The 27,094-nt window shown below is 36.4% G+C and overlaps 2 protein-coding genes across 7 annotated transcripts in view; one reads left to right on the forward strand and one right to left on the reverse strand.

The window, feature by feature from the left end:
• Positions 1 to 14,761, reverse strand: part of jak1 (Janus kinase 1) — a 33,075-nt gene extending 18,314 nt beyond the window's left edge. The window contains exons 1-7 of the mRNA XM_082136001.1: positions 14,524 to 14,761; positions 6,145 to 6,347; positions 3,091 to 3,214; positions 1,508 to 1,661; positions 1,008 to 1,171; positions 331 to 679; positions 10 to 186 (exon numbers count right to left, since the gene is read on the reverse strand). Of these exons, the coding sequence (XP_081992127.1) occupies positions 10 to 186; positions 331 to 679; positions 1,008 to 1,171; positions 1,508 to 1,661; positions 3,091 to 3,214; positions 6,145 to 6,340 (1,164 nt within the window). The 5' untranslated portion in view covers positions 6,341 to 6,347; positions 14,524 to 14,761. The remainder of the gene's footprint in view (positions 1 to 9; positions 187 to 330; positions 680 to 1,007; positions 1,172 to 1,507; positions 1,662 to 3,090; positions 3,215 to 6,144; positions 6,348 to 14,523) is intronic.
• On the forward strand, positions 6,355 to 27,018 carry ak4 (adenylate kinase 4). Of its 6 annotated transcripts, none has more exons than XM_082136040.1 (7): positions 21,301 to 21,447; positions 21,535 to 21,590; positions 21,705 to 21,863; positions 22,770 to 22,889; positions 24,097 to 24,269; positions 25,857 to 25,975; positions 26,138 to 27,018. In XM_082136040.1, exons 3-7 carry the CDS (start codon positions 21,722 to 21,724, stop codon positions 26,262 to 26,264), a joined length of 681 nt encoding a protein of 226 aa, XP_081992166.1. In that variant the 5' UTR covers positions 21,301 to 21,447; positions 21,535 to 21,590; positions 21,705 to 21,721; the 3' UTR covers positions 26,265 to 27,018. The 6 variants fall into 6 exon arrangements, 5 of the variants coding, with proteins under 5 accessions (XP_081992166.1, XP_081992168.1, XP_081992169.1 ...); XM_082136041.1 differs by having other exon boundaries at positions 21,305 to 21,451; XM_082136042.1 differs by lacking the exon at positions 21,535 to 21,590 and having other exon boundaries at positions 21,301 to 21,451.
• Positions 27,019 to 27,094: the final 76 nt, after the last annotated feature.

The following is a 27,094-nucleotide window of genomic DNA, read 5'->3' on the forward strand; positions in this document are numbered from 1 at the left end:
CAAAATTACCATGGTTTTATTGTCTTGTCTGTAAATGGTTACACATGACTCCTTAATGACAATGTGGGTGATTTCGTAAAAGTCTGAGAAAATTGTCCATCCGGTTTCTTTCTTTTTTTCCGTCTTCTGCTTGTTGTCAGCCTTGTTCTTTTTAGACTTGGGTTTGTCTTTCACTATCAGAAGATTCTATTAAAATGGAATCAAGACAAAAAAAAAAACACATTGGTAACAACTCATGAAACAATATATGACATACAAAGTGTATCCAGAATTGCTGATTTAAGCTTTTACAAATCTGTAAGCTCATATAATCTGAAGCCATAAACTTACCGGTACAAACTTTCTCCTCCAGGAGATCCCAGTGGTTCCGGACACTTGCACCTCATAGCCCAGTCCGTCATCACCTAAGGGAAGTGTGTGGGCCGGAGAGCCCTCATTCTCGCCTGATACTTTCAAGCTCTTGGGCTCAACAGTCTCTCGACCCAAGCCCTGGGTCAGCGTTTCCAGAGTGGACAGATACTTGACCTTCAGGTCGTAGAGGGTTATGTTGCTGTCCTGGATGGTCTTGCTATTGAACTCATTGAGAAAATTCTTGAAGACATTGTTGATGCGTATGCGTGTGAGAAAGTTCCGCTGCTTAATGGTGCGGTTAAGACTGTCCGGAATGAAGCGCTTGTAGCTACAGATAGAGAGAAGGATAAAACCTGAATAAAACCACCTGCTTTAAAGATGTGGTCACATTTATCGTTGCTCAATGAAATTTTGTAAACAAAATCCAATCATTCCAATAGGCTTCATACATGCTTTTGACAATGGACCTGTTTTTGCATGCAATTTATTTGCAAAATTTCGCTAATGTGACCGCACATCAAGTAAGACCAATCAGAATCAAGTATTCCAGAGAGCTGTGTAATAAAAGACTAATATTTGGGAGTTCTACTCTTATATTATCACTGTAGATCATTTTGCAGATGTGATGTATAAAGCAGATAGATTGTGTGGGTCACCTGGTCTCAGCTCCGGCTCCTGATAAGGGCAGATCATTGCCCTTTGCATGATGGGTAATAGCCAAAACTGCCATTCCCAAACACTCGTTCTCTATCTCATGAAGCTCCGCCTCAGTCTGGGGAGAGCGCACAGGAGCCAGTCCCCTCAGGAAGTCATACTGGCCCTAAAACACACCAAAAAAGTAAGAGCACAGTGTATGCCAAGCACAAAATGTTAATATGATCACACACGCAAGCTAATAGACACTAGTGTTCACATTGCCCCAGAGATATTTGAATAAGTAGCAGTGCTCCAAAAAAAGACATTTAAATATATATCAATTCAAAGAGAATAACCAAAATGATAACAAACGATACCACAAGAGAGAGTATTTAAATAGTCATCAAGCCACAATGCCCCTGTAGCACAAAACGGGCAATATTTATTATGTTTACCTCAAAGTTGACATTGTGACATGGACAACCATGCAAGCGATATCTCAGGTGTTTCCTGAACTCACCTGTGCAAATAGGTAGTCAAGAGATGCAGCATCCAGTAGAGGTGTCCCCTCAGGCCCCTTCTGAGAGTTCAAAACACCTTTCTGTTTACTGAGTGAGTGTCTCCAAACAGGAGACTCCGTCTCGTTGGTGCCATGCCAGTTTGTGAAATAAAACCTGTTTAAACAAGTAAAATGAGTCGTCATAGAACTGACAAGTGTTTCTTGAACTAAGAAACTAAGAAGTGTTTCTTTCATGCCCAAGGGGTTGATTTGTATTAAAAGTAACAAACGCATTTAAACTTTTTCTTCCTGTTATATGAAGGTCACATTGGAACATTTTCAATATGTATTCATTTACTTATTGCTATTGTTAAAATGCCTTTCATGATAACATTTTATATTAATCATTGTAATATATATTGTGTGAAAATACTTTAATTTTACCAAAATACAACCAAAGTTTTAACAAAAGTTAGTGCATTAGTTTACCAAGGATGTAACAGCAGCAATGAAGATAATCCAATATGCAAAATTAAATATGAGATGCGTTACGTGAATAAAATGACAAATTTATAAAACAAAGTTAAAATATGTTTTGCATTATTGGGCAATATAGTAGGCTATATAGTAGTTAAAGAAAAACCCTTGTATATTTGTCAAAAGAGAAATTTTTAAGTATACAAATATGTTCAAGTGTGTGTGTGATTATGAATGCAACAATAAAAACATGATGACAGGAGCTGATAACATATAAAAACATGCCAAACAAACATTGTGACAAGGCTTACATTATGCAAATACACTAACATATGCTACACGCAAAACCAAATCATGTGTCAACAATCAACAGAAAAAAGAAAAACTACACAACCCCATTGCCACGCGAGCGAGAGCTCATTGTAAACAGGAAACAGCATGAGTGAGAAAAAAGTGCTCTATGCCACAGAGGAAGAGAGGGTGCGCAAAGGTTGACCATAACCTGTTTGTGCGCACAACAGGTAAACTTCACACGGGGAGACAGCAATTCTGTACTTTGAATACAGCGATTCCGCTCGCTTTCAATACAGTAATTGGCTCTTATCTTAGTTTCACTGGTGAAAAGGGGAAGTTCAGGGGATCCTATGTTCTGCTTTGCAAAGATTCACATTTTATTGAACAAAACAATGTCTTTCACTGTCAGACGATTTGTTACTTTGTTTATTTTTTTATAGTGGAAACCCAAGCATGGAAAACCAAGTTTTTCTTTTGTCCTAAATAGGGATTGTAACAGATGTGACACAGGTGTGCCACAGGGCTCTGTAAAGAGACCATATGCATTTCTAGCATTTGAATGAAAATAAACAGCTGATATAAAAAAAAAAACACTCTCATCAAATGATACATTTCACTAAATAAATCAAGATATGGCCAGGATTTTTTCCCTCTTCAAAATCACAATAAAAAAGAAATTCTCTCTTATTATTGAACCAATAGTATAAATGTAATAGCGGTCCAGTCTGTAGTCCTAAAACTTGAATTTGAGCCATTCTCTCTGGAATTTCTAATGGGGTTTTTGAACAGCAGTCATCAATTTTTGTGTAAAGCATTAATTTGTGGTCTCTCACCTCATACGGTAGTGAAGTTTGATGCTGGTCTCCTCTGTGATCTTGAACACATGATTGGGAGCATACCAGAGATCCTGGCTCTCTTCATACAGTGCAAAGAGGTTGTGGCACAAAGGTGAGATGTCTGGGGAAAAACATTTTAAAAATTAGAGCCTGATTCAAATGGTTCTCTTTTCTCACTAGATAGCACAATGCATCAGCACAGTTAAGAGGCTGATTAATTAATTTATTTTTTTATAAAAAAAAATACACAGTTTGTTAGATGTCATCACCAGCTAATAACCACCTGAGATAATACATAAAAGGAAATAGTAACTAAATGATTATGAGAAAAGTCTTAAAGGTATTTAACAAGCTTTTACTTGAACATAACACGAAAGTGTCAAAGGTTGAACATCTCCTGTACAAAAGGAAAAAGACACAATAAATTTGATATTAGTTTTAAACCTGACGAAAACATGAGTCAGATCGCAAAGTTTGAGGAATTTTAAAATACAATTTTTTATATAATTTATTTGAATTAAATATATATAAATATATATACACACTTATTTCAAAATATTTCATATTTTGTTGTTTTGTCACTTTGGTGTGTACAGTTTTTTTTTTATTTCAATATTATTTCAGTTTTAGTTAAAAAATGAAAATGAGAAATGTTGCCTTGATAACAAGCTAAAATAAAATAAGTTTAAGTAGAACAAGAAAATGATTACTCTAATTTAGCTTTGAAATAGGTTCCTTAACCTTTTTCTTTTACACATTTATTAATTTGGCAGACACTTTTATCCAAAAAAACTTAGTTAATTCAACGTATACATTTATTCCTTGGAAGTCAAACCCACAACCTTGGCATGGCTAGTCCTATGCTCTATCAGCTGAACTAGTAAAACAAATAAATAAATAAAAAGGGGTAGGACAGAATTCCTAACCTTTGAAGTAAAACCAGTGGCTAACTACTGGGTGTGAAAATAAACAGAAACAAACACCATCGTAGTTCCTCTCCAGCAGCTGCCTTCTTGTCTAATATAAACTTCCCTTTCCTATCTCACTGTCCAAGCCAGCTTTTGTCTTTGGCCGCAACTTTGAGGAAATTCTGGACGTGACATTTAAACCCAGCAGCCATTTTGTGGCTTAAAGGGATAGTTCACCCAAAATGAAAATTCTGTCATCATTTACTCACCCTCAAGTTGTTTCAAACCTGTATGAATTTCTTTTTTCTGCTGAACACAAAAGAAGATATTTTGAAAAATGTCTGTAACCAAACAGTTGATGGACCCCATTGACTTTCTATAGTATTTTTTTTTTTCCTACTATGGAAGTCATTGGGGTCCATCAACTGTTTGGTTACAGACATTTTTCAAAATATCTTCTTTTGTGTTCAGCAGAAAAAAGAAATTCATACAGGTTTGAAACAACTTGAGGGTGAGTATGACAGAATTTTCATTTCTGGGTGAACTATCCCTTTAATACTGATCAAGAGCCAAATAGAGAGATATGCTGTTTCAATTAGGAGATGGAAAGGGATGGAAAGAGACAGTCAGTCGCAGTGCTTCTCATCCTAAGGTCAATGTCTCATCACCCATGTCACATGATGACACCAACAGTAAAAACCCTTTAAGTTCCTCTTTTGTATTCTGTGAAATGCTGATGGTACAAAAAACCCATTCCTCAATCACACAATCAAAATATGAAACCGAATGCATGAAGAATGCCCCTTTTTATATGCCTATTGACTTTGATCTGTAAAAAAAATTTTCGGTAGTCCATTTCCCTTTCTTTAGCAGAGTGTTTCTCAACTGTTGGGTCGCAAGACTTTTTTGAGTGGGTCACGAAGTGTGCATTCAAAGAAACAACAACAAGCTTAATTGTGTTTTTCTGATGCGAGACTTTTATTTTGAAAGATGTGCGTGAAATTGTCAGACACCGCGCCGGAGAAAAACGCAATGTCCTGATTCTGTCCTTCTGTTTCAGCGTCTCCAGTCAGATGAGATGTCATCAGGCTATATGTCAGTGTCATTATTCTAACGTTATTTTCGTTAGAATAAAAAGTCTCTCACCACAAAAAAGCAAACTTCGCTGTCCTTTTAGCCATTATACTGTGCTTGTAGCGCACGCTCTTCAACTGCACGCGCAAATGCGGCAGGGTGTGCTGTACAGTATCACTTCATTATAAACAAAGCGCAAAAGAAACAACGAGCATGCAACATCATAGTTATGCTGTCAATTAGTCATGAAATTACCAAAAAGTACCAATAAACTACATAACTTGTACTTTGTGTGTTAGCCAGGAAGGATTCGCATGCAGGTACTGTGCATGATGTTCATTCTATTCATCAGGAGCAGTTTCCATTCGTTTAATTTACAATTCATGTTAGTATTGTATATTTACCATGTTGTCTGTCGTTTCCCTTATCCCAAAATGCCACTTTATTTTCACATAGTGTGATTTTGTATATTTTTGGCTCGTACCAACTTATTACCTTTGTTGTTTTAATACAAACTAGTTTGTGACTGCTATTACTTCCTCATAGCCTTACTTGGACTGTTTATTCATCAGTATTAGTCATATTAGTCAACTTATTTGTCTTTTAACTAAAGTAAGACGGTACTTGTGAGTGTCTACTATTTTTGTGAAATAAATTTGCTTGGTTTTTCAAAAGCAGATGTATTATAATTTGTATTGTCTAATTGTTTATATACAAACATATAAAACATTTTTTGAGGAGTTAGCTCAAATTGCTAAAAAAAAATAGGGTCGCGGCTTGATGACCATAGGAAAATCTTGGTCACAGGCCCAAACCAGTTGAGAGCCACTATATAGCACTACTTGATACTGATAGAAAAGGAGCAAAAAGAGTACACTACAAAAAGTGTACATGAAATCACAGATTTCTCTCTGTGTTAATAATTGTAACTTTGCTTTTAAAACTATTGCCGTCTGAAAAGTTATGATGAAATGATACATCACTGCTAAGAAAACAGACCATCATGATCACACTATGTCCTGAGAGATGCATAAGAGGGTGCTCTAAATAGGTGCATCCAAACACTTACGGCATTTCTTGGCAGCCTCCACGCACAGGTCCTCCACAGTGTGGCAGTCTTTGAAGTACTCGAGCTGGTGTGTTTCAGGCAGGTAGAAGTGGATCTCCAGTCCTTTTCTGACAGTCGGAACGGTCATCTCTGCCTTCCTCTGTTTTTTCATCTTCCCACATAGCTTGCCCAGCTCCATGACTGTTGGTTTAAGCATCCAGACACTGCAGGATAAACGGAGGTAACAGAAAGATTTATTGATGAACTGTTGGCCACTGCTATGATGAGAAATCATTTAACTCTTATGAAATAGTAGCCTATATGATTTGAAAATTATTACATTTTAACACAGTCATGAACCATACAATAATAAATAGATTTGACTGATTTTGAAAGAAGCATCTTATGCTCACTAATTTGATAATCATTTATTTGATAAAAAAAAAATACAGTAAAAACAGTATATGAAATATAGTTACTTTAAACTATAGTTATATTTAAAGTAACTATTTTCTATTTATTTTAAAATGTAATTTATTCTTCTGATGGCAAAACAAAATTTTCAGCAGATATTACAATGTTTACTGCCACATGATCCCTCAGAAATTATTCTAATATGCTGATTTGGTGCTTAAGAAATATTTTTTAGAAACAAGTGTTCAGGATGCCTTAAATTGGTAAAAAGTGTTAGTCACTTTTGATTTATTTAATGTGTCCCTGCTGAATAAAAGTGTACATAAAACAAAAAAAAGAAAGAAAATGTTCCTCTTTTTCTTGTCATTATGAGAATTTGATTAATATTAATGACATTATAGACAGCATAAGGTCAATTAGATTGCATTTACACGGCAAGGACAAATGCACAGTTTTGAAATTGCCACAAATACTATGTTATGTCCACCTTCACTTAAACTGACTGTTTACACATTAACAGCTCACTAAGACAAGCATTTTAGCCAAGATGCCCATTTGACCCGTATGAACGGGAATATGCATGTGAATATTTGAAAGCAGCTGCCTATCAGTCAGCCAGTCATGATATTTTCGAAAGACAGCGTCGTTAATATTTCAATGGACGAAGCTGGACTGGAGGGTGTTGAACCCAAAACCTGGGACTTTACGAAAAGGCAGTGAAGTGGATTATTTAACAGCTGATAGCAGATGAAGACAATGGCAGCAAACAACAATGGATGATGACGGACACACAGGTAAATAACAGCAGCACTATATCAACAGTTAAGTATAACAAAAAGGACACAAAAATAGGGAAAGGGAAAACAACATATGACTTTTCATTGCACATTAGATATACTTTTTTTTCCCCATTAATGCCCTTCAGTGATTCCGCTGTTAAATAAAACACTTTTTTTTTATCCCAGCACGAATAAAGTCTATTATACGGTAATGTCGCAATTTGCATTTTCTAATTATAATATAAAATGTGCCATTATAACAATTTTGAATGTTCTTTGAATATACTGTCCACCATGACAAAGCCAAGTCCTGAGTCTAGCTGGAGACTATTACTTTAACCATCTAGAAGTACAACATACTTGATGTCCTCACTACAGGCGCCCTCACATGAAGCAATTTAATTCAACCAGTCATCCTACGGCGAACATGAGGGAGGGTAAGATGAACGTTTCTCGCATCTGAATCAGATGGTTTCGACTCAGTGGATCTCCCTTCAGACCCTGCAGGTCAAGACGTGTTTAGATGTCAAGATCCCTGCAGGCATGTGAAAGGACTTTCCTGAGATGAATGAATGCAAAAGCAAACTGTGCTGAAGAAGAAATCTAATTGCAACCAGTTAATGACCACATTTGTCTTTAAAGTGGCTTCAGCGAATTCAAGAAGCTGAACAAACTGAGACTACTGGTTTGGCTTTATGAAAAATTAGTATAATGAGATCACAAATCCACTCCACATTCATCACCTCACAGCTTGGGCAGAAGGTACTTTTGAATGATAGGGTACGATTTGTTGTGTCCCATTACTTATTACACATTAGAAGAATAAATAACATATTTACACCGAATAACACCGAAAAAGTCAAGGAGCCTCACTATCTTGAAGGGGAAGCTAACAGGAAACATCTTTAACATCCGAGGCTCTGAGATCCCAACAATCCAAGATCAAACGATCCAATGCCTTGGAAAGCAGTACGACAGCTCCGTAAAGGACAGCGGTAATCTAACAAATACCAAGACCCAGTTGAACACCTGGCTCAAGGCAATCAAGCACAGCCAACTACTCGGGAGGTTTAAAGTCTGGTGCTTCCAGTATGGCATCATACCCAGGCTGCAATGGCCCTTCCTACTTTACAACTTTCCCATGTCCCAGGTGGAAGGAATGGAAAGACTGTGCAGCAAGTTCTTGCGGAAATGGCTGAGAGTCCCCCCATCATTCAGCGCAATCAACCTGTACAGCAAGACCGCCAAGCTTCCCTTGCCAGTTTCATCGGTGGTCGAGGAGTTTAAAGCCACCAAGGCAAGGGCAGTCAGTACACTCCTCTCGTCTGAAGACGGGAAAGTAAGACACGCAAGCAAGACCCTCAAATGGAGCAAGGCTGATGCCAGAGCCAGAAGAGGCCTTGTGGTGCAAAGAGTCCGTGAGGCAGTAGAGGAGCACCAGGTGAAAGCGATCAGACTTGCCTCTCAGGGTAGATGGACGCAGTGGGACCAGGCACAGGAGCGGCCGCTGTCGTGGAAGGAACTGTGGCAGACCCACCAAGGGAAGTTGATCTTTCTCCTGCGCTCGGTGACTGACCTGCTACCAACACCAAGAAACATAAAGATCTGGGGCGGAGAGGAAAACCCATCTTGCAACCAATTCCGAGCAGCCTCCTGTACCGGTTGTCCAAAGGCATTGGCAGAGTGGCAGTACAGATGGAGGCATGACAAGGTCCGCATGGAAATTGCCAAGTGGGTGGAACAGCAGCGAGTCAAAGTTAACAACAAGCAGGCCCATCCGCCCGAAGCCATAACCTTTGTGAGGGAAGGAGACAAGGCTCAAAAGACCGGTACGGAGGCCGAGAACCCACCCTCTATCTTGCAACAAGCCTCCGACTGGGAATTGACAATGGACCTGAAAAGAAAGCTTGTCTTCCCACAGGACGTGGCAGTGACCTCCCTCCGACCAGATATGGTCCTCCTATCCAGAAGCACGAAAACCATCATAGTTGTTGAGCTCACGGTGCCCTGGGAAGAGAGGCTAGCCACGTCCCACCAACTGAAAAAAGCCATGTACCAAGACCTGGTCGACGAAGCTGTTTTAAAGGGGTGGCATGCAACCAGCCACCTCACTGAAGTCGGCTGCCGCGGGTTCCCAGCAAAATCAGTGCACTACTTCCTCCAGAGGGTGGGACTGGAGCCTAAAAAGCTGAAGAAAGCCACCAGGGATATAGCTGCAGCAGCCGAGTCCAGTTCAAGATGGCTGTGGCTGAAGAGAGCCCACAAATGGAACCCTTCTGCAGGTGAAGGCTAGTCAGTCTTCGCTGTCCCACTCAGGCGAGGTGTTCAGGTTAATGGGCGAAACACCGGAGGACCCTGAGATCCCTGCTGATGATGCGTAAGGGTTCCAACAACGTGGATGCTCACAGGAATACCATCTCGGAAGAAGATATGCATCACCATAGTTAGTGTAATTCCTACAGTTGCAGCTTGTGGCAAAGCATTTCTGATGTTTAATTCACCTGTTGTTAGAGCTTTTAGATACGCATGTGTGTGATAATTAAAATCATTCAACATGTCATAGTATTGGCTTAATATGTTAAAGTGATATAAACTTTTTTTTTTATCTAACAATATATACATAGGGAAATTTTAATATATGGGAAATATAAATTTAACAACAATTTGATCCCAAATCAGGAAACCCCTACTGAGTGAGTGTTAAACGTCTCCATTTAATTTGGTTTATTTAATGTTTATTAGACAATCATAAAACCTCACAAATCAGAGTTTAAAACAATTTCAATATATCCCAAATTTTGGTAATAGGGTTGTAAAAATCGCAAACTTAAATTTAAGATGAATAGGAGACAAAAAAGCTTAATATTTAGTTTGACCTGATTTTTTTTTTTTCCAGGTATCTTTTTTCAGGTATCAAGCATCTCCTTCAGGCATTTATATGTACCCGACCCGTCAGAAATATTCCAACGGCTGTTTCCCAAGGTTTTGCAGTTCAATAACAACCATCAGTCAGTATCGGTGATTGATGCTCTTGTCTCTGCAGTTAAGTCCTTATGCAGAAGCTTGTTTTTCTGCTGCTATCTCAACGTGCATAACAGAACCATTACTGACACCCCCCAACCAGTCTGTAAAATGGCCAAACATTGCAAGCAATTCAATGTTTAGTGACAAGCTTTCCATTTAGTTCCTTTCCTTAGAAGTTCTCCTTTTCAGATTCTTGTGAATCATGTCCTTTTACTTTCTCATATCCAAGACACAGTCCTAAGTCATCTTGGGAACTTTTAGAAGGGATAAAGTTTAAGTTTGACAAGCTGTTAAAATGATTCTCTATCTACTTCGGTATGATTCACAATGCCATTCTTCTGTTTACTTGACACGGCTTCACTTCCTGAGGTGTTTACGTGCTGCTCGCTGATAAAGTCATGGTTAACACTGTTCCTCCACACTTTAGACCCTGTGACTGTTCAGCTGGTAGACCGCTTGAGTACGTCAAACGCGTGTAGGTGCAGGAACCTGCTGTAACTGTTTTATCCTGTTTGCAGGCTCTTAAGACCACAGTGAAAACCTTTTTCAAATGAACCTAAAATAGAGGTAAGTTTAATTTTCATGGACAGTTTCCTTTGTCATGGATATTCTTCTATATCAATAGTATAAATGATTATATCTAGGCTATAGAATATGGATTAAATATATTTTAACATTTAATCATGTTATGTCTGCCTGATCCTGTAATATTCTACCAATTATTAAACCAAATGTACAGTTAAGGCTATTTTTCTCTATAATTAACCTTTTGAGCAGAAACATGAGCATTCCTCTACAACAGAGTTAGAATATGTATGTAAAATATGTCATCCAATGAATTGTTAAGATTAAGGAAAACACATCTACAATTTCCCAAACTGTATACAATTACATTTCTGATATCATTCTTACAGTAATTGTTACCAGTTAACAAAAATAACATTATTTGATCATTAACTTATAATACATCAATACCTATATTCCTTGATATACATTTCTCTTCACACAAATGTTATCAATTTTCCAGTATTAGCCTATATTTTCTAAATAAAACTCATTTAGCATTTTACTCTGGTGCTTGCTAAAGCAGCAATATCTCTTCTTGTTATGTTTTGACATGTATGGAGGCATATGACTGGACTGTCATTCTCTTTAACGAAAACTGCCTCTGGGCAAACTAAATACATGCGTGACATATTTTAAAACATTTAGGAGTTGTTCTTGTCATTAATCCACATTAACATGAACTGGCAGAAAACTATGCAGTACAACATGTTCTATTCTAAAGGGAAAGTCTACTCGCAATGTTCAGTGATGGCCACACAAAGAATTCGCCATTTCTAATTGCCCTCAGATTATGACTAAACCCACCTCACTATCTGTTTGTTTTTCTTTTCTTTTGGCAGTTCTGTATAGAGGCCAGTTATACCCTAAAAGGCTATTTTCAAGACTAATTAACCAACATCAGGATGAGAGCTTCAGATAGACCAGAGTGGTCAATACTCTACTTAAAATGAATCTTACCTTTGACAATGTTTTATCAATATATTTGTATGAAACTGTAATTAGGGCTATGTGATTAATCTAAATCATAATAAAATCACAATGTGCGCATGCACATGATTTCTAAACCGCAGAAAGCTCGATTTTTTTTCCGCCAGCCCCCTCAGTGTGCAATCTGAATGCAGTGGCCTAAATCTAACATGAGAACAGAACAGAGCGGGTTTACCGTTACCACATGGAAGAAAGCACGGAAACAGGCAAGGTGAATTCAGGGCAGGATAAGGCCATGACCAAAAAAAAAAAACGAATAATAATAATTCAACATCCATGGTTTGGGAATACTTTGGACACAGGAGAGATGCACTACGTCCGAAATCGCGTACTGTATGAGCAGGTACTTTGCAACTATTAAAAACGTACACTCTTATAGCATGAATATTAGTACTGTGAATGAAAGTCAGATGGAATACATCACCATATACTTATACTGTCACGTGACCTACCCGTGTCAGTTGTGTCGCTTCACCGCCATTCAAAATCCTGTGGCCTCATGGGATAGTAAAGTGTCTATCGAATGCGCACTTCAGAATCTCAGAGGAAGTTGTAGGTCATCTGAGGAGTTTTCGTCAACTGTTTTTCGAATACTATGTATTAGGACATACTACTCTTTTGGCGTATTGTTTTTCGCATACTATATATAGTAGGGAAGTATTCGATTTCGGACGCAGCGATGATGCATCACAGAGCCAGGCAATTTGACCTGTCAAACTATAGTTACGGCAAAACATAGTAGGGGGCCATTCACACAGAACTCGTTTGCGTGGTTAAAAACACGAGACGCAGGTCTAGAGATGCGTTTTTTGAAACTTATTTTGCCTTGAGCATCGCGGAATGCCGTGTCATTCACACGAGATGCTGCAAATGACGCAAGAGCAACGATTAAAGACGTCCTTCTAGCGTGCATTTACATAGAAAGGTAATGGCACACTCCCAACCAGGTGAACAAAAATCAATAATACAGGCAATTGTGAACTGCAAAACATACGAAAAGGTAACAAAGGGGCATAAAGAAATAACGACGACGTCACGTATCATTTATGCAAAAATATGGTCCCCGCAAATTTTGTCAAAGCCGGTGTCTTGACGAAAAATACTACAAGACAAGTTAAGGAAATATTGTTTAAAATCGAAATCACAATATTGATTAAAAAAATCATGGTAGTATTTTCTGTCCATACCGCACAGTCCAAGCTGTAATTCATATTTTTAAGTGGCTAGTACTGCAATTTAAATGGGGTTCCTCGTCAATATAGGCTCTATGGGAATTAAAGGCCTTAATTTTGACATTTTTTAGCAAATTATAAAAATTGACAAAATAAAAAATAAAAAACAAGAAAGAAACATACTGTAACTCTTTTTCTTTGTGAGAGAGAAGGGTTAGTACTTTTATTTAAAAGGGATTCCCCGCTAACACCTCTGTATGAACTGAATATCCTCCACAAAGTCACTTTTGTCCATACTGTATCAGATTACCAGCATGAAATTGTCCGGATGACATAATCAAACTGTAGCAGAACAGCATATTGTTGTGGTCCCTCTGTTACTTGGAAATATTCAGTTGATGTATTTTTTAGAGACATGGGGAAATTTTAAGTTTCTCTTTGAAATCATCAAATATGTCAAGACAACCACAATTCAACAGCTTTGCGTTAACTGACGGATTTCCTCTGAAAATGAGATTTTCAAGAGTAGCCATTCCTCAGTTCCATGATAGTTTAAATGATTTAAACAGAATGTGATCTGATTGAACTGGTGTAACTGGTGTTGACGGACGGCCCATCAAGACTTGATAGAGTACATGAAGAAATAGCAATTTTTTAAATGTTATCATGTTTTTCCAAGACAAAACCCAACACAAATATGAAAACAACTAATATTTTTAAATGAAATATTATTAACGTGCATTATGTGTTCATAATCGCCTACTACAATTATTGTTTTTAAGATAAGCTTTTGCATTTCAATCCTCGGACATTTACATAAAAATAATCAGCCTCGGTCGATCTCTACAAAGCACATCAAATATACTTCAACCCCACGCACTTTTGTTCAGCAAACATACAGTTTGTGATAACTGTGTACAAGTGTTCAGATTTATATCGACAAAACTGCAGTCACAAGAGCAACAAGTTTAACCATTTAACTACTGTACAGTCAGAGCATGAAAAAAACATCCACAATAATGTCAATGCTTAACAAGGTAGGTTTTTTTTTTTTTTTTTTTACAACTTCAATATCGCGCAGGTCTGGCTAGGCTTTTTTTATTATTATTATTTTATTATTATTATTAAATAAACTATTTTACAGCCGTTCACCATCAACCAGTCTCTAAAAACATTAATTATCGGCCCCAAATAGATTAAAATCCATAGTTTGAAGTTGACAGCATTATTATCTACAATTTAAGTCCAATGATTGCAGATTATGTTCTATAAACTCAAATGCCTAACGTTAATCCTTGAACACAATGATCGACATATTTACCAGTAACCATACACAAACTAATAAAAGAGCGTCTCACAACTTGATGTTTACTAACATCGCACATGAAAAGAAAAGACACATAAACAACCCCCAGAGATCAGTCAGGATGTAAAGAGTTTACGGCCCTCGTCCTTACCTCGTCAGGCAAAGCTACTTCCGTTTAATTTCGATCATTACAGACGTTTGAACACTTCCTCTTGGTATTTTGTTGATGTAAAGCACTCGTTATTTAACTCCCAAATGTTCTCCGATGATACAAGTTTTATCCCGCGAGATTAATTTTCAAAACAAACTTCACTTTACAGCGGAACAGACCGTGGTTAAATCTTCATGATCAACTAACCTTTCCTGTCAAGCGTCGACCACATTCCCGAAAATAGGGTAACGTCGAGCTTTGTCACACGTTTCCTATTGGCTCATACTGCTGTCAATCAAAACCTGACCAATGACATTAACCCCTGGGCGGAGATTAAACTAGTGGATTTTTTGTTATGCTACTGCGATCTCTTTTACTGTCTATGACTGCGATACATGCGATTAAACTCACAGCTAGTGTTAATTCTGAGTGTATTGAGGTGATGTAAAACTAATTTACATAATAAATTAACACAAAACATAAAATGTAGCCTATACATAGCCTATCATTTTTAACCAACTGATTCAAGTATTTTGAAAATTATTACAGTTAAAAAACAAACTCATAAAACTTTAGGTTAATAGTGCAGTACCATTAAAATATATTTTGATTTAATGATGTCCATTGAACCGGATGTTACTTAACCATTTAAAAGGCCATAATTGATTAATAATGGGCTAAAGCTAACTAACCATTTATGCTTCTCAATTAAAAGTAATGGTTAGACATTCCTGTCGTTATATATTTTACCTATTTAACATATAACTGCACAACACTGAAAAATGTTTCACAGATTCATAAATAATATCATAAATAATTTAGACTGCAGCAATACAAATGGGCTATTAGTACTAAATTAATTACATTTAATGGTAATTAAATGTCACATTTGTAATCAGTATAACAGTCTTCAACTTCTTGTATTTGTTTATTTTTTTTAAGTCCTAATATTTCATCAAGCATGTGCCACTGTTTCCGCATTATACAGTTTCTGTGTTTTTAAGAGATCAGCAACACACAAAGCCACACAAACAACACACAAAGCCCATTTGAAGGTCTTTAAGACCAAGAGGTTTAAGCCTGCCTCCCATGGAAGGGAGGGACTTCCCGTCCTCACCATCAGATGAGTTGCCAGAAACTGTGGGCTGCAGTTTCACAAGAGGGCTGCAGACTGAGCAGAGCACACTGGGAGAATGTGGCTGATCAATATGTTCAACAGAGGTTCGGGCAGACCATATCAGACTGTGTATATTTGAGCTTGAAATGTTTTAAAAGTAAATTGACCATATGCACCTATTAAATAGCCTATTTTTTAATTGTCTACATACAGTATCAACATTTACATATAATATGTTGACAGAAAATAGTGAATTATTTGCAGCATAAGACAACTATCTTGGATAATGTGTGTTGAGATGTGTGGAGGATACTTAAACACTGAGGTCCATTTGGAAACTCCTTTCGTTAGATGAGTCATCAGCTATAATTGGTAGGTGAGATGAGTCTACGTGCAATACTGCCATAAGCGCTCAACTAAAATCTATGCATTGCATTTTTCATAGATCTGAAGAAAAACTTCAGAAACAAACAAATATTTAGATAATAGAAAATATGTAAACATCAAATTGAAAAAGACCCAGAAATTCTTCTCTTTTTTCGTAGTTGTATTATTGCATTTTCATGTATCACATTATGACAGTAATCGATTACTGACCTTGAAGTATCATTACAAAATTAGCAGATGAATCAGTTTAGAGGACATGTGTCATCAGTTCATGTGTAACATGGTGCAAGTATCAGAGTATAGTGCCTGGGGCTAAATTACTAACAGCATGTTGAAATTTCTGTAATTATATTAAAAGGGTAGAATACACTGTAATCATACTATATATTTTAAAACTTTATGGTTTGCATCCAAATGCTATGAACAAAGTATTCAGTAACTATTTCTTAGAAATGTTTATATGTAAATAAATGTAGGCTATATGTGTGTGTGTGTGTATATATATATATATATATATATATACTGTTTATATATACAGACACTGCACTCAAAAGTGTGGTATCTGTAAGATTTTTTTGTTTAAAAAAAAATCTATGCTCAACAAGGCTGCATTTATTTGATACGAAATACAGTAAAAAAATTATTATTGTGACATATTATTACAATTTAAAATAACTGTTTTCTATTTTAATATATTTTAAAATGTATTTTATTCATGTGATGATAAAAGCTGAATTATCATTATTCCAGTCTTCAGTGTCGTATGATCCTTAAGAAATTATTCTGATATGCTGATTTGCTGCTTAAGAAACATTTCTGATTATTATCAATGTTGAAAACAGTTTAGTACATTTTTTAAGGATTCTTTGATGAACAGTTTTTTTTATTAGACAGAAATGAATACTTTTTTTTCAGCAAGAATACATTAAATTGATCAAAAGTGACAGTAAAGACATTTATAAGGTTACACAAAAACTAACATTTATAAACCCTTTTGATTGATTTTCAAACTGTTTCATGTAAGTAAACATCTCTTTTTGTAGTATACAGTTTGCCCTAAAACAAGTGTAAATATATGTATAAGGATGGGAATTTCCATTTCTGACAAAATTTACACAAATTTGCATAAGACATAAGGATGCATATACTTTACTTTTAAATGCAAACATAGAAAAGCAAAGTGTTTTTGCAAAAAGCTTTATTTACTTTATGGTTACTGATGTCTACAAGAAATACAAGGAAATGTGAATAAAATATTTTACATTTTAAAATTAAGAATTTTTTCTTATTTCTCAAAGCATCTATAATATTAAAGTGAATGTCAAACCTTTTTGCTAGATCCCAGGAGGATATAATTGAACAATACACTGATGACTTATGTGACCCTGGACCACAAAACCAGTCAAATGGGTAAAAAAAAATAATAATTGAGATGTATACACCAATGGAACGTTTATTTATTCAGCTTTGAGATGATGTATGGTTTGTTAGGATAGGACAATATTTGGCCGAGATACAACTATTTATAATATCTGGAATCGAAAAATCGAAACATTGAGAAAATCGCCTTTAAAGTTGTCCATTTATGTTCGCGATTGTGCTGCATTCACTCACAAAAATAAAAGTTTTATATATTTACAGTAGGAAATTTACAAAATATATTCATGGAACATGATCTTTATTAATATCCTAATGATTTTTGGCATAAAAGTAAAATCTATCATTTTGACCCATACAATGTATTGTTGGCTATCGCCACAAATATATCCATGCAACTTGTGACTGGTTTTGTTATCCAGAGTCACATATGCTACCATAATATGTGCAGAATTTCATATCTAAAATTAGAAGGCAACCAGTTAGACACATTTTTTTTTAAATTAATACAGAATTGCATTTCTCTTTATTAAATTGTATTGTTCTGTTCATTCTCTTGTCATTTACCTCTTGCTCACCTGTAAAAAAAAACTTTTTATGAGGCTAGATGTCAAGATGGCAGCCATCCTTCAGTTATCACAGTACTGTACCTTTAAGATGGACAGCATCAGCACTGTGATAACTGAACCAGGGCAGCCTGTCACATCAAGCAGATCCAAGGCGGTAGTGCTTCACGTATCTTCTCATCCACGTTCATTCAGGAATAACAACTTTGACTTTGGAATTCATACTTTATCTCTGATATTTAGATTTTTACTGTATTCAAAATATAACAAATAAAATATAATATAGGCTAATTAAACCTGGAATTTCCAACTGTATATGTTATAGAAATGAGTAGGCTAGATGAAGCAATTTATTATTAAACATAGCTTATGTGTAGCTAGGAGAAATTATAATATCATGCCATATTTTCATTGGATACACAGCATTACAGTTGTCATTCCCTATCTGACAGCAAGAGATTCAATACCTTCGTTTTGAGCTTTAATTATTAATACACAGCGCCCCTGTGACGCCAGACTTGTTATGGTAACTCTGACTCCACCCCTTCTATGCTTTGCTCTCATATTTGGCAAGCAAGAGGCTCCTCCCACAAACTCCGCCCACTGCATCCCCGCCCTCCGTGCGAATCTCTTCTTGTAAACAACTCCATCAGCGCGTCGTGTTTGCCATCTCAGGACAGTGGAAACGCCTGCCAAATAATGACAAAACATCTGCCTAACATTCCTATGGCGGCTGTTTGGGGAAAAAGGAAAGAAAAACATTGAAATGGGTTAAAACGGGAATATACCCGCTGTTATAGTGTGTTGCGAGTTCTAATGGGAAAATGTTTGCTTTATGAAACTACAGTTTTAAATAAAAGTAATTTATGTGAGGAACATCAGAGGAATAGAATTTATAAACTATAACGTTACATGACTACAAGATGTGTTTGAGCAAAAAGCCCGATAGAACGTCATGAAGTCAGTAGTCTGCAATAAATTATACATAAGTTATACACGAAAAGGTATTACATCATCGTGTCATAATATCACAACAAGTATCTTAAATATTCTTCGTGTAAAGCAGCTGTTCTACTTGCTATGTCGATTCGTTTTATAGTCTTTATCTTGTGAGTCGTCTTATTGTACAGTACTGATGCGCGCTAACGCCCAACAGCGCGCGCACACACCCCTCTCATAGCAAAAACAAACACCACGCACTTCTAAGGTAAAAAACATTAATGTAATATCACCATCACAGTTAGACAGATGTATTATTCTACCGAATGCAAAAGTACTTACTTGCATTTTCAACGCTGAACTCCCGTGTTTACGTGAATATTTTTAATGACGCAGCAAGCGCCTTACAGCGAACAACGTGATTGTCGCCATTTTTTGTTGTTATTGAAATCTTCAAGCCATGTGACAATAAAATAACACGCTTCCGGGTGCTGACGCTCAAAGTTCACCACTTTCTTTAGTGCAGAATGAGTGTTGCCATATAGAAGGTTTGAAAAGTCGACTGATTTTGACATAGCCTATTGCTACCCGAAGTGAACTGCGTTTAATATCTCTTATGTTCTGACGGCACCGTAAGAAAATTACGCCACGTCGAAAATGTTTGGCATTGTGATTAGCTGATTTTATTTCAGTGGTTTTCAATCATTTTGACGCCAAGTCCACCCATGTAAGATATTTCATGTGGATTTTTTGATATAACAAAGCTGCTTGTATTTAAACTTTTTTATTGACAGAAACTAGTGTCAAGATACAAGTATAGCCAACGTATGATTAATTGTATATGAGTTAGAACTAAGTTATTCAATAAACAATAGTTTAAAATTGACTAAGATAAGAAATTAAAATATGAAATATGTCATAAAGCCTTGTGGGTTTTATATATATATATATATATATATATATATATATATATAATTACTTCCTGGTAATATATATAAAGGAAAAATAGATTATTTTAATACAATTGATTTAATATGATCAATTAGAAATTCCCATGGGCCCTAGCTGACCCCTTGGTTCTCTGCTCTGTGGCTTGAAATCAATGTGGTAGACGTGTGTGCTTTGTCAATGGCACATTTTTTGAAAACTTTAACGTAAACAATGCTGTGGCATCTGAGGAATGTTTTGCACCAACATAGCATTCAACAAGTGTGTCCTGTCCTAAATCAGACAGGGGGTAATATCACACCAGTTATACCCATATGTTAAGTTAGTCATGTGGAGAGAATAACAGTCCCAAATGACGTAGGCTACATTCTGATTGACAGATAAATAATGCGATATTACTTCACTGTTGTTCAGCTTTGTACAAAGTTTGCTTCGTACATTTAGTTTAACTATATTGTTAAAGAGAGCGATCGAGCTTTACCATTTAATTGAACTGTGTGCATGTATTTTAGACACTTAACGTTATTGTTCTTGCTTCGTCCTTGCAATAACTGCGTCAATGAAAATTATTTCATCATTTAGCCTACTCACCTCAAGTTGTTCCAGCCCTGTATGAGTTTCTTTCTTCTGTTGAACATAAAAGTAGATATTTGGAAGAATGTTGGTAACCAAACAGTTGACAGTAGGAAAAAAAATACTATGGAAGTCAGTGCTACCGACAACAGTTTGATTACCAATAACAGTCTTTAAAATATCTCTTTTGTGTTCAACATAAGTAAGAAACTCATAGCCTACAGGTTTGGAACAACATGGGGGTGAGTAAATGATGACAACATTTTCATTTTGGGTAAAATATCTCTTCAAGGAAAGCTGTTACACAGGTGGGTGCATAAAGTGTCCAATGTTCCACACCGGGTAAATAAGTGCATCACCCGGAATTTGAAATGCAGTTTTGCATTTTGGAATTGTGTGGACACACTTCTCACACTAAAACAATGGTGTGCGAATTAAATGTTTTTTCTTCTTCTGTAAAGATCCTCTTTCAACACAACAATCATGTGCGCCTCGGACTTCAATCTCTCCAAATAACCATATTAGGAAGCTAAAAGTCGGATTATTTTTCAACGAACTAGTGGTAAGTAAACGCTCGCAAACAGATATCGCGTTTGCCTGAGGTAACCATAGCAACAGTACAGCTGTCGTTCATTATCACTTGTAGATTTGCACATCCTACAAATATCACAAAAACGTTTTGCTGATAATTCCCCGTGTATGATTCGCACATTGTTTTAAAGAGATTTTGTTATGCATGGGGGTGCAACAATATTTAAACGCCTAGACTCCTACGCGGTGCAGCTTGTGTACGTTATATGTTTCAGTGCGACGCCGTTCCAGAGGCGTTTTAAAATAGGGCGTTTATGTTTCTCCTCCATTCATTTGCAGAGAGGAGACGCTCGCGTCTACATAAAGAGCAGTAGGCGGTGCGTCAGCGAAGCAAGGGCTAACGTTACCAGAGTTTAATGAACAGTGTGACAACGGGCTCTGTTTTCACCGTGGAAATAACAGTTTAATAGTACAGTACTCTATTGGGTGGGTAAGTTTGTTTGTTGTTTTTGACCTATAACTTTTTAAGTCGCTCCTTGTTCTGTGATTTTGTGGTTTTATTCGATGTTACAGGTCCCCACCCCTCATTCTGCACTGAAGATCTTTAACAGAACTGTAATCTCTGAATTGTAATTAATGCAAAGCGCACTACATTGCAAACTACGTGGCATAAGTGCATAATGATTTGCATGGTTTCAGTAGTAATGCTGGACTCTTTTTTTTATTTTTTTTATTGCATACAGAGCAGTTCTGTGAGGATATGTCCAAGTTATTCCGGGCTGTTATCATGGGTCCCCCAGGCTCGGGGAAAGGGACCATCTCGGAGAGGATCGCGCACAATTTCGGCCTTAAACATTTGTCCAGTGGAGACTTTGTTCGAGAAAACATCTCTGCGAAAACTGGTGCGTGTTTTGCAAAAATGTAACGTTACAAACTTTCGGGTGTTTTCGTTTAAGCTGTTTCTCTCTGAAAAATTGTCGATGCTAACAAATGCTAGATGCACTGTGAAACACAAGGGATGCCTTGATCATATGAAGGGGCGTAACCAACTTTTGCGGTTTATACATAAAAAAATGAATGTGGTAAGTTAGTATACTATCGGGAGTCATGATGTTTAGAGTTCATGTGAGGTAAATGCTTCTAGAAGTTGCCATGCTGGCAAGATGCCACTCCACATTTGTTTTATTTTGCTGTTGCCATGCAAACCTCATTATTAAGACTTCAGCTGGCATTCATGCAAGTAGATAAAGACATAATAATCAAAACACTGTATATTAAACACATTCAGTTTCCTCATAGCTTGAATGGACTTACTCATGCTCCGTTAAGTTGTCGTGGCTGGTAAGATCTATTTTTAACAAAGCTTAGGTTTAAAAGAATGCAACCTTTTTTAGGTCATTATAATGGCAGTAACTTTTTTGCTTTAATGCATTTTTCATATTTTGTTTGTTGTATCCACAACATAGATAAAATGATATATGAAATTATTGGGCATTAATGTCCCAAGACTCTCATGTGACTGCTCAGTCTATTATATGATTAACAATCTAGTTTCTGGTTAAAATCCTATGATTAATAATTGATTTATCTCAGTTAAAGGTTATATGTACATTTTAAGTATGAACGTAAGCAGAATTTCGTTGCAATTATGTCTTTTAAAATTCTCAGTTGCTTCCATTCTTGGTGAAATATTATAGAAATAAAAAATAAAAGCTTATTAAAGAAATATAGCCATATAGCCGATGATTGTTTTGAAAGATATGTGTTCAGTTCATTATCTTTTTTTTTTTTCTTTCTTTCTTTTGCAGAAGCTGGTGTTCTAGCTAAGACGTATATAAAAAAAGGATTGCTGGTGCCAGACCATGTCATGACACGTCTTCTTTTGCCTAGATTGGTGGAGATGACCAAATATAGCTGGTTGTTGGATGGTATGGCGGTGAATCCCATTTTAAAGTCACCATAAAATCAAAATGGACAATTATAGACAATGCACTGTTAATTATAAATGATTTACCCGTGCACATCATTATTTTTTTAAATCCATATGCCCTTTGTAATACTACTACTACTACTAATAAAATAACTTCCCCTCCCTTTTGCAACGACATCTCTTCTCTGATGATGTGTTTACTGGCACGAGGGCAGGACAACCTGTCACTCACATGAGATCACAGCAATCGCAAACCATAATGATCCAACCATCCAGTCTATTCCTGATGGACCAAATTAAGTCCCACCCTACATTTTTCTTCTTGTTCGAGAAGCTGTTTCACGTGGATATTTCACAATAGGGAAGAAAAGACTTGCCACTTTTGTTTCATGCTACTTTAATGTTTAATCCTTTTGCTATATTTTTATAATTTATTTATGACTAAAATAATCTTCTTTGAGGAAGCAAAACTTTCATTTCTTCATTCAACAGAAACTCAAAACAATCTGTAGTGTTAGTACTTTTAGGAAGTAAGCTAGGAGCCTTGGAAATTTGTTGCCTTAACATTGCCTATTTTCATTTTATGAATTGATTACTGATTTATGAGATCAAAAAGTCATGATGTAACAGCTGCTAGCTTAGAAAGTCAAAGTCACTAGCTCCTAATATAGGATGATTGGATATCAGACATGTACTGAAACGGTGTGCAGTGTGACCTACAAACATTCTTGCTACATGGATTAAAACTAGTGTTCCTTTATTGCAGGACTGTACAGATTAAAGCGCAAACTGCAAAGGCTAATCCCAACTAAAGGTTCAAATTAATATTGACTAACAAAAAAGTATCTACACTCTTTCATAAGTAATGAAAGCAGGTCTCCCCACTGGCAATGCTATAATGAATAAAAATACACAATATGTAGGGTATTATGTGTTCTTTATCATTATAGCATTGCCAGTAGGGGACCAAATAAGGATGTAGTATTGCAACACTTGGTATTTATGCATAGTTACAAAACTACACATTGCAACATAAGTGTAAAGTTTCAGAGTAGTATTTATTTATAACCTTCAGATGGCATCATACAAATTTATAATGAAATGAAGAAAATGCAATCACTCATACGTGAATAAATCAGGTGTGTGCATGAACATTTTGGCCTGTATTAAGTGTTAGAAGTAATATTTGTGAACTTACCTTCCAGGTTTCCCTCGAACACTAGCTCAGGCTGAAGCCCTAAACAGTGCATGTGATCTGGATATAGCCATCAACCTCAACATCCCTCTGGAAACACTTAAGGAAAGGCTGCGACATCGCTGGATACATCCAGCCAGTGGGAGAGTGTACAACATGTGCTTCAATCCTCCCCGCGTCCAGGTGAAAATACTAGTCTTTGTCCTCCTCTATTTCAGATTGAGATAGGATATCACAGTGCAGTATATGTAGCCACATTAAATTAGATGAGAGTTAGAAGGTTATGAAGGAATAATGAAAATGAAAGCAAATCTCCATTTCCCTTTTACCATTGTTTCTGCACTGAAACCTTTAAACTCATAGTAAGTCTGACTCCTTGGCTCCAAAAGCAGGTTAAGCAACAACATCAATGTATAGCACGTTATCCTCATGTTAAATAGAGTAGATATAGTATTGTGCCATGAAATATGTGCTGCATTTTTAAGCAAAACAGATACAGGTGCATTCTGGGAATTTCTAGGGAGCAAACGTTTCTGTGTACTGGGATGATTTGGTCAGCATCAGAAATGCTCCGTAAAAAGTAGTAACTTTCAGTTGTTTTGTTAAAGAGCTATTTCTACCTGATTTGGCCCATACAAATAGTTTTATTGGTATGAATTAATGTGTTTATGCTGATTAACTGATATTAATAATATTTTTGAATTGAATGAAACCAGTTAATTTAGATGTTACAGGTGTGGCTGTGTACTTACTACTGAACTAGGGTGTGCATTGAGACAAGATTTCGCAATATTCTCAAGATTTTTGTTAGTGTGTTCACACTGAGGCTTGAAACCACATTTTCTTTAAATGGAAAACACCAAATGCTTCTGTGAAGTAGAAAGTAAAATTTTCCATTTTAAATGACAGCTAATAAAGGTCTTTGAAATTACAACCAGGCGTTTTGGAATGGGTTGGATCTAAACTCTGTCCCTCTAGGAGTAGGACTTTGTACACCCCTGGTGGAAGACCTTGTGGAAGAACCTTCAATGATCCATGGTTGATTCTTCTGTGAACCTTTGATAATTTGCGTACCAACTGGGCTTTAGACCTTAATATTGAAATGGATCAAGAAACATGAAGCCGTTCTGGACAGGGTTCACTCCTCGGGGTTCACAGGGTCCTTCGCTGCCCACTAACTTTACAAATGTTGTTGCTTTTCTAAGATTGCTTGCTATCTTCTTAATTTTACTGAACTGGAAGAGCCCCCACCCACGATCTCACGCTCGTTGGATAAAGGATACCCTATATTTGATGAAATTAGAGAAAATTAGATATTCTTTTCAGAGGCCTACAATATTTTATTATAATTTATTATAATTTATAAAACTGTTGTCTTTTATTTTAAGTAAAAAATAAAGATTTTGTTTAAAGATGTTTTTATTTTATTTTTTCCTAGCTGTGTTACACAATCTTTGGTCACACTTTTATATTGGGTATCTTTAATGTACTTGCATAAAATAAAAAATAGTAAGGTACAATATACTTAATGTGTTCTTCTTGTATTGCAAAACACTTTTGCTGCTATTGAGTTGGGATACCAGTAAGGTTAGGGACAAGTTTGGTGGTATGGTTAGGTTTAAGAGTGGGTTAAGGGGTAGGGGAAGGGTCAACAGTGTAATTATAGATGTAATTACAGAAATGAATTATGTTAATTGTTGTTAAAAACACTTAATATAAAGTGGGACCAGATCTCTCTAACAGCCTTGCTTATTTTTGTTGTGTTTACAGGAGATAGATGACATCACAGGAGAGCCATTGATTCAACAGGAAGATGACAGACCAGAAGCCTTGGTGGCAAGACTGAGACACTACAAAGATGTTGCCAAACCTGTCATCGATTTCTATAAGTACGTTCATAAAACATTCATAGGAATTACCTCACATTTTGGAATGCAATCCAAAACACACCCAGTGGGCTTGTGACTGTACTTCTATGACTCTGAGACAAATGAACGAATGACTTGTGTACCTTTTACCTTGTTTACTAACAGCATTGTAATTCTTTGAAGGGCTAAAGGCATCCTGTACACGTATTCAGACACAGAGACTGATCAGATCTGGCCGAATATCTGCACACTTCTCAGCACAAGGATCCCCACCATCCAATCAGATGCACGGTGTGCTTCAACTCCCTGAGGAAATCCTCTAGTAATCTTATATCCAAGAGAACAACGTGGCCTCATCTCAGAGGAATTGCTGATTGACCACGTCGATTTCCAAAGATTCCATGCTAATCATTTTTATGATGGCAGCGTGTTCGTTCGTGGTTTAGTAATATTCTTCATAGTGCTATCTTTGATTATTTCACTTGCTGAAAAAATTTCATACATTTCTAGAACTTGCTGTCTGCATTTATACAGTGTTATTGGTTCCTAGATTTCAATTCAGAGTGCACAGATTTCATATAGATGAGATTAAATCACATATGAATAATAAGTGAAGGGTAGACACATGTGACTGTCTGATTGGATGAGACTGAACTGTTTGAGACTGAAGCATTCCTGTGAGATTCTAGCCAGATTCAATTATTTCTGAGATGGCTTTACTTATATCATCTCTGTCTGTGGTGTTTAGCTTTCTTACATATTTCATTGTTGTGTTGTCATGCTATTATACATCATAAAGAATGCTGTAATTATGTTTGTGTTTTACAAGCTTTATAATCCAAAAATGCCACAAATACCTTGGTAAAGTACAATTTCTTAATCTGCTGAAATTGCTATTGAGGACACCAAGCCTTATTCTTTGAAATACAGTGATAGAATGTTTAACTGTTAAAAATCAAACAAATGTATTGGTAACACTATGGCAAATGGCTGTATAAGTAATGTAATGAAATAATCCTATTTCATTTAAAATGTTCATTAAACACTGCCTTCTTTTTGGTAAATACTTTTCGGCATTGCATTTTTAGGACCCATATCTGAGAGAACTTTCGATAAGAAATAATCTAGTGATGTTTTATG

This window comes from Leuciscus leuciscus (genome assembly GCF_965113295.1).
Source record: "Leuciscus leuciscus genome assembly, chromosome: 14".
Classification (NCBI taxonomy): domain Eukaryota; kingdom Metazoa; phylum Chordata; class Actinopteri; order Cypriniformes; family Leuciscidae; genus Leuciscus; species Leuciscus leuciscus.

Coding starts and splice junctions, on each gene's coding strand:
- ak4 (XM_082136042.1), top strand. CDS start 21,722: ATGTCCAAGTTATTCCGGGCTGTTATCATGGGTCCCCCAGGCTCGGGG. Junction 21,864..22,769: donor AAACATCTCTGCGAAAACTG/GTGCGTGTTTTG, acceptor TTTCTTTTGCAG/AAGCTGGTGTTCTAGCTAAG. Junction 22,890..24,096: donor ATATAGCTGGTTGTTGGATG/GTATGGCGGTGA, acceptor CTTACCTTCCAG/GTTTCCCTCGAACACTAGCT.